At 35.7% G+C, this 13,288-nt stretch overlaps 1 protein-coding gene across 2 annotated transcripts; it reads right to left on the bottom strand.

Annotated features, from left to right (window-relative positions):
• Positions 1 to 1,254: 1,254 nt before the first annotated feature.
• LOC136829316 (uncharacterized) lies at positions 1,255 to 12,626 on the bottom strand. Of its 2 annotated transcripts, none has more exons than XM_067087685.1 (4): positions 12,508 to 12,626; positions 7,498 to 7,664; positions 6,478 to 6,606; positions 1,255 to 1,976 (listed from the first exon to the last, which is right to left on the bottom strand). In XM_067087685.1, exons 2-4 carry the CDS (start codon positions 7,662 to 7,664, stop codon positions 1,823 to 1,825), a joined length of 450 nt encoding a protein of 149 aa, XP_066943786.1. In that variant the 5' UTR covers positions 12,508 to 12,626; the 3' UTR covers positions 1,255 to 1,822. The 2 variants fall into 2 exon arrangements, with proteins under 2 accessions (XP_066943786.1, XP_066943785.1); XM_067087684.1 differs by having other exon boundaries at positions 1,683 to 1,976; positions 12,362 to 12,593.
• Between the last annotated feature and the right edge of the window lie 662 nt (positions 12,627 to 13,288).

Here is a 13,288-nt window from a genome sequence, read left to right as displayed (position 1 = left end):
CTAAGCTTAACTGAAAGTTTTATGTGCTTCTCGATGAGAACTAACTCTAAATGAGTAGCGTATGTTAATTTACGTTATAATTTTTATATTAAAAATGCCGAACTTCCTCAATTAACCAATGCTAGAAAAAAGTCCAGGCTAGCCTGACGACTTCAAGATGAGATCAAAGATTCTCTCTCTCTCTCTCTCTCTGCATTCGTTTGTTATTCTCGCTCGTGAAGAGTTGTCAGTGAATGATAATTTTTTCGGTGCAACACGAGTTGCAACAGACTATAGTTATTCCTGTTGCAAGTTAGTAAAAATCCTAGTTTGTAGCTCTGTGAAATCTGTTCTTTAAGTTCGGTGCTCTTACTCAGCACTCGTAAATACATACATATGTGTGCATATATAGATATAGACTATATATATATATTCATATATATATATATATATATATATACAGATATATATTCATATATATATATATATATATATATATATATATATATATATATATATATATATATATATATATATATATATATATGTGTGTGTGTGTGTGTGTGCATATGTTTATCTGGAGAAGTGTACATTAGATATGAGAAAGTGCTAGGTACTGATGCATTTTATTATTTCCTTCTGACTTGTAATGTATGTATATGTGTACACACACACATATCACATTTTTACCGCGAATGTTTTAAGTAAAATCAGTTTTGGACAGATTTTTCATCTGTGTAAATGTGTGATGCATGAAATCTCTCTGAAACTGTGTATATATTATATATATGTATGTATTATATAATATATTATATATATATATATATATATATATATATATATATATATATATATATATATATATATATTCATATACACACATATATATACATATATAATGTAGCCTATATATATTACTGAGGAGCATCTAAACATCGCATGTAATGCATATTCGCAAAAAAAAGTAAAGTGGGAGAGATACCTTTGTTCTTATTTGGCAAGAAAAGGTCACAACAAATGACTTTACGTTTTTCATCACGTTCTTAAAACCTTATAGTAGTTTTCCACTTATTGACGAGCCTTATATGATGAAGTGACAATTTGTGTTCAGTTAGAATTAAAATAAGAAAATCCCACTAAATATGGCTGTGCTTAATTTTTTGTCATAACATGCATCAAAAGGGCAGGGTTTTATTCCTTTATTTATCCTGCCTATTAATGTCGCCTGCTGAGTATTGCTCTAACGGTGATAATGGTATTTAGGGATATCAAACATTGTGTTCAGTATCAGTTTTATTATAAAAAATATTTATAACATTTTTCTTCCAGGCTTTGAACACTGATAATGTTGTAAAACAACAAATGCTTCTTAGAACACAACAACAAATAACAAGGATGCCACAGAAAGACAAACTTCATATTATCAGGTTGCTCCACCATGAGAATAAGAAAGAAAAAAGAGAAGAAAGGTCACAATCAATAGATTAGTTGAGTTACTGACAAGTCCGATTTATAGAATTATAGTTGTAGAAAAAATAAACAGCTAATTGTGAGTAAGAACAGAAAAAAGGTGACTGATTTAGATCATGATTCGTTTTAACAAACACCAACACATTTTACTGTTTTTCATTGAAGGTCATAAACCGTCAATTTTTCCTCCTTCTCATTTCCACGGTGGAGTATGACCCGAGGTGACTGTTGAATTTAAACATCCGCAAAAAAAGAAGAGAAAAAATTTCCTCATAAAACAAGATTTTTCTATCATTTTACTCACAATGATCAAATCAACATATTTACAAAGCAAAAACGACCGTCATTCAGTGTCTGAACGCTTCAGACTGCTTCAACCTCTGGTATTCTTCAGCAGGAACTCCATCTTCTTGAGGGCGGCCCCTTTGGACCCCAGGTGATCTCCCACCTCGTCCAGGACCTCGAAAGCAATGCTGCCGGCGACGTCGGTGGCCGATAGGCCGTCCTCCTCGATCTTCTCCTGGACTCTGGTTGTGGAGAGGTTAGTTTCATGATAATTTTTTGACGTGGAGCTTTTATTATAATGTGATGTCTTGTAATACTGTGAATCATATGTTAGATCTTTTTGGTTTTCATGTGACTACTGTAGCATTCATTTCTGATTTTTTTAGAAATTTCGGATTTTTTTTGGTTGTGTAACTGGTGACTATTGGTATAGTGTTTTATAGGATTTTTATTATTTTAGAATACTTTTAAGTTTGTTTGAATTGTGACTGCTGCTATAATATTCTTCATAAGCCTTTTAGTAAGTTTCAGAATGATTTTATGATAGTCTGTTGTTAGATTTCATTTATATTTCATACTAGGTGGTATTTTCGTAATACTGGTAAACGTGTCTTACCATAATCTGTCTATATTGATTAAATGTAAAAAACTAAAAAGCTAAACTAAACACATAAGAGCAGACCAATAAAAATTTAAGAACATTTGGAGACGGCAAGCCTGCGCCAAGGCTGAGCAATCCACCCCCCTTCCCTAATATCCCGTTGACTCAAAAGCCATTTCTCATCTCCCAGAATCCATTCATTTGTTAGTTAAAATTTTCTTAAAAGCCCTCAGATTACTTTGGCGTATATATGCTAAAAAGTAAAGAAGCCGAACTATAAACATAACGTCCGTTGGATTTGATGAGCTTCTATATGATCCTAAATTCCAGCCTTACTTGTGACTTACTTAGTATCTAATTTTATTTACCCATTTGCTGATTCATCATTTGTGGTACAGTTTTCGAAAGCTATAACATTCAACTCGAGAAATATATCCAAAGTTTCTCGAATAAAGGTAAATAATAAACATTTAACTTTTTTTTTATTTCTAAATAAAGGTGTCGATGTCTTGGAGGGTGATATGCTTAATCATTTTTAGGTCGTTTCTGAAATAAGTGGTCGAAAGTGTTCATGGTCGATTGCGAACAATAACACCTAGCAAAATCCAATTTTGGACATTCGGTATCTTTTATACAGATCCCGCTACCTCTCACGATAAACACAAGACGTTCATGCACGAATAAAGCTCCTTGCGACCTGAATAAATTATTCATTTTGTTCTCAGTGGCTAAGGTTTCGCTTCGCAAACTGTGGAATGCGTACTTCTTCTTTGAAATATATTTTACAAGAACTTAATTTTGCCATTACAATATCAAAGGGATTTTAACACAGTGTGGATTCTTACATAATACATCACAAAATAACTGGACGCAACTTAATCGTTATCGTTAATGACTTCTCACTGCAATATGATGCAAAGACGTATTTATTAACATAAGAGCGATCTATATCATTAGCACAATGGAAAATGGAGCTTAAAACTGTGGGTGCATTTGAAAAATAATGAAGGTGTAAAGAAAAAATGCCGATAAGCTCAACGATATGAAAATGAAACTAAACTATCCTAAAGTGTTAATGCATGTAACTATGACCTCTCTCGGGCGTCAAAAACTTGACAAGAATCCAATCAGTAGTATACAACAAACTAAAAAAAAAAATACCCATAGGGCTAAATGTCAAGCCAGAAGGTACTAATGTGAAGTCTGACATCTCTGACTCTCATAAAACTGCAACATCAATTGATTTTGCAATCGACGTTACACCCACAAACCTGACGATTACCTTTCACAAGCATAGTAGGCGGCCCGAGTTGCTTAGTAATTATCTCAGTGTCTTTAAATTATCAGTAAGCATTGTCTCATAAAAAAAAAAACTTTAAATGTCACTTTTGGCTGAGACACACCTATGCAGAGGGGAAAGTGTTACTAAGATGACCTGGAGATTCAAGTGAAAACAAGAGACATTCATACGTCTGCTAAACTTTTTGCCACGCTGCGCGGTTGTTGTTCAATTTGTTGGATGTCACATAAATTACGGAATCCTAAATCAATTTTTTTTTTTTTATTTCGCTCTAGTGAAAGTTGCTATGTACGTTTATCAGCCACATCGGTGATCAGAGAAATGGCGACAAGCTATTTTATTACGTCCTCTGTACCCGTGGCAGAGAAGCGTAAAGTCATCGTGGATAACTTATGCCAGTACATTCTCTTGACCACGTAACTGGTTTATTCTTTGCAGTAGACAGAAGAAGAAGAAGAAGAAGAAGAAGAAGAAGAAGTAAGGCAAGGACAGCTTTACAGAGCAACAAGAACGGGTTCCCACTTCTGCCTGCAAAAACAAGAGCTCGCGTTGCCGCCGCCACGCAAAAGATACGCCCGTTTATGGTATGTCATCTGGATTCAAGGAGCTTTGACTTTATAAAGAAAAATGTCCTCGTTTAGCTGAAGCTTTTTGCGTTTGTGTGTTTCTGTAACAAGTTCCCACAACAAAAGGCCTTCTGAGATCGATCTGACTGCCCAGGTGAGTGATGTTTGGTTTGGTTAAGGCTATCTCTCTCTCTCTCTCTCTCTCTCTCTCTCTCTCTCTCTCTCTCTCTCTCTCTCTCTCTCTATCTATTATATATATATATATATATATATATATATATATATATATATATATATATATATATATATATATATATATATATATATATATATATAAATATATAAATATATATATATATATATATATATATATATATATATATATATATATATATATATATATATATATACACACACACACATTATATATATATATATATATATATATATATATATATATATATATATATATATATATATATATATATATATATATATGTGTGTGTGTGTGTGTGTTTGTTTGTGTAGAGAGAGAGAGAAGAGAGAGAGAAGTAATCCTAGACAATAAATTTATTGAAATATAAACGTCCTAATAAAAAATAATAGTTATTCAATTATAACGCCCGTCAACCTTGACCCTATAGACAAAGTTTTTTCCGCAACTGCGATGATGATCTTGACACGAATTCTGTGTACCCATAGACGCATCTCAGTCATTCTGGTCACCGAAGACACTACCTTTCTTCTTTTTTTTTTTTTTTTTTTGTTGTTGTATCATGATCGGATTTTACGGTCCGGTTAGACCACTTTCTACCTTTCGCCACTGGTCGAATGTTTTGCATCGGAGCAGACACTTGAGATTAAAAGCTTTTGTTAGACTCGAGGATTTGGTTCCGTTAAATGCCCTACTTCCTGATAATATCATGAACTTATGGGCCGTTGAGATGAAGTTTAGAATACTACGAAGGATCTTGTTTATCTTGTACTTTTAGCTTTATTGATGTTAAATCTCTCTCTCTCACTCTCTTTTTCCATTTATTATCCGTCCTTTCCTCTTTCCTGGCAAACATCAGTTTTCCTATTTAGTTCTCGCCTTCTCGAGTACTACTATCGCTACATTTACCACCTGCGCTATCGACATTGTTTTATTGTACCAGAGACCTTAACCGTACTTTGGAGAAGATGAGGGATTTTCGTATTGTGCTAAATAGAAACTGCGGAGAAACAAATTTACTGTTTGTGTTTTTGTTGTACTGTTGCCATAATATCATTACTCTTCTGTGACAAAACTCTGATCTGAAAGAAATGAAAACTAAGATATCCAGAAGTGACGCTTTATGTACGTCGAAGATTCTTGCAGAACTCGCTGCCAGAATCAGACAGCTGGCTCTCAGCGGCACGAAAGTGAACGGAAAGGTCTTGGTTCTGTATTGTCAGCAGTGAGTGAGGCGCAGATAGCTGAAAAGATCTTAGCAAGTTAGGACTCTGGTCGTCACGATGAGACGAGAGTTGCAGACGTAACTGATTTACTGACGAGATGTTAGCCATTAGGAAATCGCTGGCAGGGAGCTTATTGTTTATACAGATGCAGATAATTAGATAATGATAAACAAGGCATTGGCAGAGTGAATGCTGGGAATTTAGAATGATCCTCAAGAATTCGTGTCAAGATCGTCATCGCAGTTGTGGAAAAACTCTTTGTCGAAGGTCAAGGTTGATGCGGGTTTTAACTGAATATCAATATAGCAAAAATTGATCATTGCAAATGCAGCATGAAATTTGATAAGAACTTGTATAAAAATATTAGTGGTCCTCAAGAACTGATGGTGTACATGTTATTGCATGAGGGTGCAAAAGCCCACAGTTTCACATAGCAAAAATTGATCATTGCAAATGCAGTATGAAATTTGTCAAGAATTTGTATAAAAATATTAACAGCGTTTTTAAAGGAATTGGCAAAAAAAAAAAAGTGTAAACCCATCACTACGCATGAATATGTACCCATAAGCTTAAAAATAAGTAAAGTCGAGAAAGGAACTATGGATAAATAACTTACGGAAATATGACCACCACCGAGCAATATATTAAGACCTTTCTTAATATATAAATTGTTGGATGATAACACTGTGCTTACTAAGCTTAATCCTTCAGGATAAAAGGAAGTGTAGTAAATACGTTTCGAAAGCACATCCATAGTGTATATGATATAGAAAAGTAACCACCACAGAGCAAAACTTACAAGAAATACGGAGAAAAGATGAGGAAGAAAAACTCACTTGACGTATTTAATTTCAGCCTCGTCTCCCTCCGGGTCGCCGGAGTTCGATTTGACCAAGCTGGCCTTAAGTCTAGCTTTGTCCTTTGAAGTCTTCAGGGGGTTGGTGGCGGCCAGTACCACTTTAGACCTGAGGTCCAAAGGATACTTCAGAACATGAAGGATGAAAAGCAACTGAGATTGAAAGACAGACTTTCAAGAAGGGGCCATGAAACCTCATGGATGTCTTAGTTTGAGCTGGATGCGTTAATTGAAAAGAAAAAAAGGTGACCATGCAAAGAAAGCCTACAGCTGCACTTTCAACAAAGGCTGTTTAAGGTGCGACCGTATTTATACTTTGGATGTACGTTCATGCAGGCTGTCTGTTCATCAAGAGACTGTCTAATGAAAAAGTCTTTTCATTACAATTACTAGGCTTTTGTTTGCTGCAAAGAAAGAAAATAAGAAAATGGGGACAAAATGAAAAAAAAATCAAATTCAGATATGGGTGACGACTTTCAAAAGAGCAAATTCAAAATGGAAGACTTTTGGGCAATTACTTACTGCTAATGAAAAAGTCTTTTCATTACAAGTACTAGGCTTTTTTGTTTGCTGCAAAGAAAGAAATTAAGAAAATGGGGACAAAATTTAAAAAAATCAAATTCTGATATGGATGACGACTTTCAAAAGGGCAAATTCAAATTGGAAGACGTTTGGGCAATTACTTACTGCTAATGAAAAAGTCTTTTCATTACAAGAACTAGGCTTTTTGTTTGCTGCAAAGAAAGAAAATAAGAAAATGGGGACAAAATTTTAAAAAAATCAAATTCTGATATGGATGACGACTTTCAAAAGGGCAAATTCAAATTGGAAGACGTTTGGGAAATTACTTACTGCTAATGAAAAAGTCTTTTCATTACAAGAACTAGGCTTTTGTTTGCTGCAAAGAAAGAAAATAAGAAAATGGGGACAAATTAAAAAAAAAAAAAGTCGAATTTCAAAAGAGTAAATTCAAAATGGAAGACTTTGGGCAATCACTTACTGCACGTATTTGGAACCGGAGTTAGTTGTCTCTACGTTGTCCACATCGTCGAAGACCTCGGCGTTCACTTCTTGTACGCTGTAAGAAGGAATTTGTGGCAAGCCTACGCAGTACGTCAAGACTGCTGCACCTAACACTGCCACAACCATTGCACTGTTGTTACCCATCTGCGAAACGAAAACGCTACGTCAGAGAAATAATATCACAAAAAAACGTCTCTAGTACTGTTCGAACTTCATCTAAGCCCGAAAGCTTTTAAATGTTTTCAAGCCCAGTAGGGAACTTTTCTCGTCAGATGTTTAAGAACACTACGAAATCCGTATGTAAGATTTGATTTCAAAATTTATTCAATGAGAATCTCACTTCAAAATCCGAAAAGGACCCGTCAAGCAACAAAAATAAAAAAAGAACAATTTCCCTATAAGATGGTTATGAGTATGAACAAATGCAGATGAAAAATTGAACGCAAAGGTTTAACAAGCTCATCAGATTTGATAAGCCTTTTGAGTTACGAATTAGCAAGGGACTCTGGGTGCAAAATGAGACTCCACACCTTTGTTGTTTCAACGTTTCGTCTAAAGCATACAGAGCTCTGCAGCTTTACAAGAGAACACTTAATTACTCAACCACCCACCCGCACAGACACACCCACTGATGAAAAACTACGTAAAAAAATTAAACTCCTGGATGAGCTCGCCCAACAGCTTTTTACTCAACACTGAGATGGTTTTTATACAGGGTCTTTTTATTTTTGCTCTGTGAGAACGACTCATTTCATTGATATTTTATGAGATGTAATCAGAAGAAAAAGCAGAATTCTAATACAGATAAAACCAATTGATATTGGTCTCCAAGACCAGGTTTCTCCCTTTAACAGGAACACTTTCAGTTTTGAAGTAGTGACGATAACTGGTTGGTAATACAACATTAACATAATCTGGTCATTTTCATGATTTTTTAAATAGAATTTCAGTGGCGAGTGCTGTTAATCATAAAGATAAATAAGCTCTGACAGAGCTGTTAATAAAATTCTGTAATTTTATCAACTGCTAACTTGTTAGTGGCGATGTTGCCGTCGTGATAAATGTAGGTCATAAACAAGATTCTTTTTTTTAAATTTCTTGATATTTGGAACTTTCCTTAGGCTTATAACACGATTTGGAACTTTCCTTAGGCTTATAACACGAAATCGGTAGGCTTTCTCCCTTTCCAACGTAAAAGTGCTTTCTCTTAACCTTGTTCCAACGCAAAAGTGCTTCTGTCTCAACATTTGATTGTTTGTTATAGAAAAGATTATATAGTGACAAATGATAAAACATCTTAAGAATACGAATGAACACAGCCTTTTAAACGAACGCTACTAAGTCTTCCTCGGAATCGTGGTTATAAATGATTCAGGTGCCAACTAATTCACCTCCTTTGTTGAAAATGAACGAAGCCCTGTTAGGCATATGTGTGTTTTTCTTCAGTTGTATACATTGGAAAAAACAGGTTATTTAATCTGATTCATAATTTGCCACAAGGACAGTCACGCTTGATTTCATTTACGAATTCAAATTCGATTATTTGTTGGCCAAAAGAACAAGTCAAGTCACTGATGGTATCCACAACCACGCAATCTAGGAAAATCGATCCAGAATCGTTGCTTTTTGATACACAAACCCTCGTCCAGTCCAATCTAATAAAGTGGGCGCTGATCTAATAGATGTACTGTACTAATCTCTCATTGACAGTCAAGTTTTTCTTCTCCGCCTTTTTCTACTCTTTTATTTTCGTTTTTGCACCTGATTCGAAATTGGTCGCTGACGCAACTGCGGTAACACAAATACAGTTCTTCATTGGAGGGGTCGGTGGAGCTCTCGGCTAGCACGCCGTTGGCCCAGCGTTCGACTCTCCGAACGGCCAATGAAGAATTAGAGGAATTTATTTCTGGTGATAGAAATTCATTTCTCGTCATAATGTGGTTTGGATTCCACAATGAGCTGTAGGTCCCGTTGCTAGGTAAGCAGTTGGTTCTTAGCCACGTAAAATAAATCTAGTCCTTCGGGCCAGCCCTAGGAGAGCTGTTAATCAGCTCAGTGGTCTGTTTAAACTAAGATATACTTAACTATTTTTTGCCTTGATAACGCACGTTATTATTTCATTCGGATGGAATACCTAGAGAAACTTTTAACAGACACAGTACAACTACTAGATAAACTTTATGGTGTTAGTCCGTTTTCGAAAAGTAGGACACTTGGATCGTAAAAGTATAGGCAACTTCGTGGGAACCTATTCATAAAATTACATTCATCTCTCTCTCTCTCTCTCTCATCATCATCATCATCATCATCATCATCATCATCATCATCATCATCATACGAACTAAAACGAAGTGTACATATGTACGACGCATGTATGTAAACTCTGGAACGCCAAGCAGACATTCAAGACACCTGCTTTTCAGTCCACAAGAAATGTGTAGAATCTACCAGGTGCGCGACTTTAAATCATTGCCCTGAAACACTGAGTAACAAACCTTTAACTTCCGGCGGGTTATAACAGCAAAGCCGTTCATGTACGATGTTTTGGTTTCAATTATATATGTATATATTTTTTTATTTGATTTTATATTTCTGTCGCAGAACGGATATAAAAGGCAAAAGATTGTTCCGTGCCTTGGCAAGTGTCAGCCTTTTTTCATGAGGGTTAGGAGGTCACTGTATAGCCTGAATTCTCTCTCACTCTCTCTCGCTTAATGCAAGAAATCTGCCTTGCAGTCACAGTATAATCTAAATAAACAGAATAACGTCCGCTGGTAATGATTTTCATTACGGGTTTAAGAAAAATTTGTTTTTTATTTTATTCCAGTGATTTAAAATTCGTGTATTTTACATCACCTTGGAAAGTTATAAGCGATTAACTGTTACAACAACAGTCACTAGAGCTCTCTCTCTCTCTCTCTCTCTCTCTCTCTCTCTCTCTCTCTCTCTCTCTCTCTATATATATATATATATATATTATATATATATATATATATTATATATATATATAGATATATATATATATATATATATATATATATATATATATATATATATATATATATATGTGTATATATAATAATACATATATATAAATGTATATAGTATATATATATATATATATATATATATATATATATATATATATATATATATATGTATGTATGTATGGGTGTGTGTGTGCGTATGTATGCATAATCCCAGACCTTTCTTGATATCCACATCCCCGAGGCCCTTGCCAACCAGTGAATGGAAATCTCGAACCCTACAAGAGACCCCCTGGGAACACCCGCTTATACCCAATGCCCTACGAAGAGGGACGAGAGAATCTACATTCCAGAGGGCCATAGATAGCCCGGCCAAGTCCCGGTTCGGTTGGTTGTTAGTAGTCGAAACACTTCCCACACCAGATACCCCGTGGGCATGCGAAAGGAGGGTCTACTCTCACCCAGGCACGAAGATCAATTCTAGATTTCTACGTTAGTGTCTTTCTTCGGCGTCATTTTATCTGCGTGTCCATGTGTTCTTTTTTATGTTTAACCAGTTATTTGATCATTTATGGATACGGTGGCATTCACTAAACTGCACGTTTCATGAAGATAGCCCTTTCACTTTCAAACGTTCCCAAATGTCAAGACATGAAATGACGTTGCAGATTCATTTCTAGACTCAATTGTAATAATTATGATTTCTTTTATATCATATAACTCCGGACTCGTTCACACACAGACACACGCTCATACTCTCTCCCGACCTACTTATTAAATAAAAAAAATCTGGTGAAATGAAAAATGGTAAAGTGTTTTAATAGTCTTAAATGCATTCACCATCCAATATATGTCTATATATATATATATATATATATATATATATATATATATATATATTATATATATATATATATATATATATATATATATATATATATATATATATATATATATATATATATATATATATATATATATATATATATATATATATATATATATATATATGTGTGTGTATCTGTATCTGCGTGTTATTGTACGCCGTTGGCTCAAATCACACCACGAAAAATGACCAAGTAAACTTGTATTTGTAGTCTGCAATCAGAATTCAGTTATGATAATTCGTGTACGCCAGATGAAACCTATGACAAGATAAACTGGATGAACTGACAATTCAGGTCTTGTCATACAACAATTGAGAAGTTCAAAGGATTCTGTTCGAGAATAATCTAAATGGTTGCAAGCTACGCCAATTTCCCGGAAAAAAAATAGTTTTTTATAACAAAGATTTCAAGATTACAAACTCATCTGATATTCACAATGTTCATAATAAAGGCAATGTTTCGGTTTCCTAAGTCCACAGTTTATGGGATTCTTTAAATTTACAAAATATCAAGAAAGTTAACAACGGCATTATCAGAAAAGGGTTAAATAACGCTCCTGTGTTTTCAGCTCCAGGACAGCGAAGATAAAATGAAATAAAAAAAACACTCCAATATATTCTTTTAAACAACTAAAGAACTAATTATGGAGCCATGCGTAAATAAGCAACTTGATTATCCTAAGAGCACAGTAGCCTTGCTAAGGTTGCAGTCAGATCTGAGCACAAAATAGGATTGCTTAATTGCAAAGAGAATATCTCAATGTTTAAGTTAACGTAGAAAAATAAATAATTCGAGATCGAACAGACTGCACAAAGCATTGCCCATTTATGTTCTCTTTCACGAATGCGGCCTTAAGTACCCTTCTTAAGAGCATCGTTCCCTAATTTTCACAATTAACACTGACATCATTCGCTGTGTCTTGAACGCCCTGTCACCAAACATCGAAGTAAACACGTTGACTCCTTACTTTGGTAAGCGACGATGACGACCTGGTCCCAAGCTGTAGGCGATCCGTATACTGATTAAACGTGAATAGGATTCAGTCTCTTTTATACCACTGTCCCTGGACACTCCAAGTTTTTAACGAAAATAAAAAGCGTATATCTAATTAACCTGGCCGTCAGAGAACTTCTGCCGTCGATGCTATACGAGACTCCGCCTCGCACTACTTTTTCTTCCCAGGCGAGAGAGGGAAGTCCGTCGCTGCCGCTCAGATGACTGTGAAGGCTTAGTGTTTGGCCGCTCACCTTCTCTGGCGGTTAAACAGGGGTTTCGATGAACCAGCAGTCGCCAATTTGTGAAGGGCAAGATTCATAGCCCATTATGCAACCGATGACGACCTCCGGTGTTTATTTTTTATTTTTTCTTCCGGAATCGCCTCGCTTCCCGTCGAATTCTCAACGCAAGAGTTTTACATTGCTTTAACGGATCACACGAGACCAAACTTACTTTTGCGACAGTAGTAACCTGGGCCAGCCTTCACTGACGCCACGACACGACCCGCCCACTTTCCAACAGTTCGACTCCAGCTCAGGACCCACGTGCTCAGACAAGAGACAGGCAAATTTCCAAAGGTCTCCTGACGGCTGATTTTTCTAGTCCTAAAAATTTTCGGGGCTGTTTCGTGTGCGTTTGATGCCAATTAGACGCCAGTACGTAGAATGTCGCAGCTGGAGTTTAGGCAGTGAGAATCAGTGCTGCGTAATCTCCATCGCATCAAGCATTTTTTCCCCTTTCTATGTTAGCCTTGAGAATGTCGGCTGTTTGTGTCTTTACGCACTAAGGTCTGGGTAGTCAGCCTTCGACCAAGCCAGGGACGACGATGCTAGGGAAGAAAACAATGTAGCTCTGTACTTGTGTCCCATTCTAGAAACGAACAACTCCACACGAATGA

Source organism: Macrobrachium rosenbergii, chromosome 44, assembly GCF_040412425.1.
Source record: "Macrobrachium rosenbergii isolate ZJJX-2024 chromosome 44, ASM4041242v1, whole genome shotgun sequence".
Lineage (NCBI taxonomy): Eukaryota > Metazoa > Arthropoda > Malacostraca > Decapoda > Palaemonidae > Macrobrachium > Macrobrachium rosenbergii.
The sequence above is the reverse complement of the archived record's forward strand: the minus strand, read 5'-3'. Positions and strand labels throughout refer to the sequence as shown.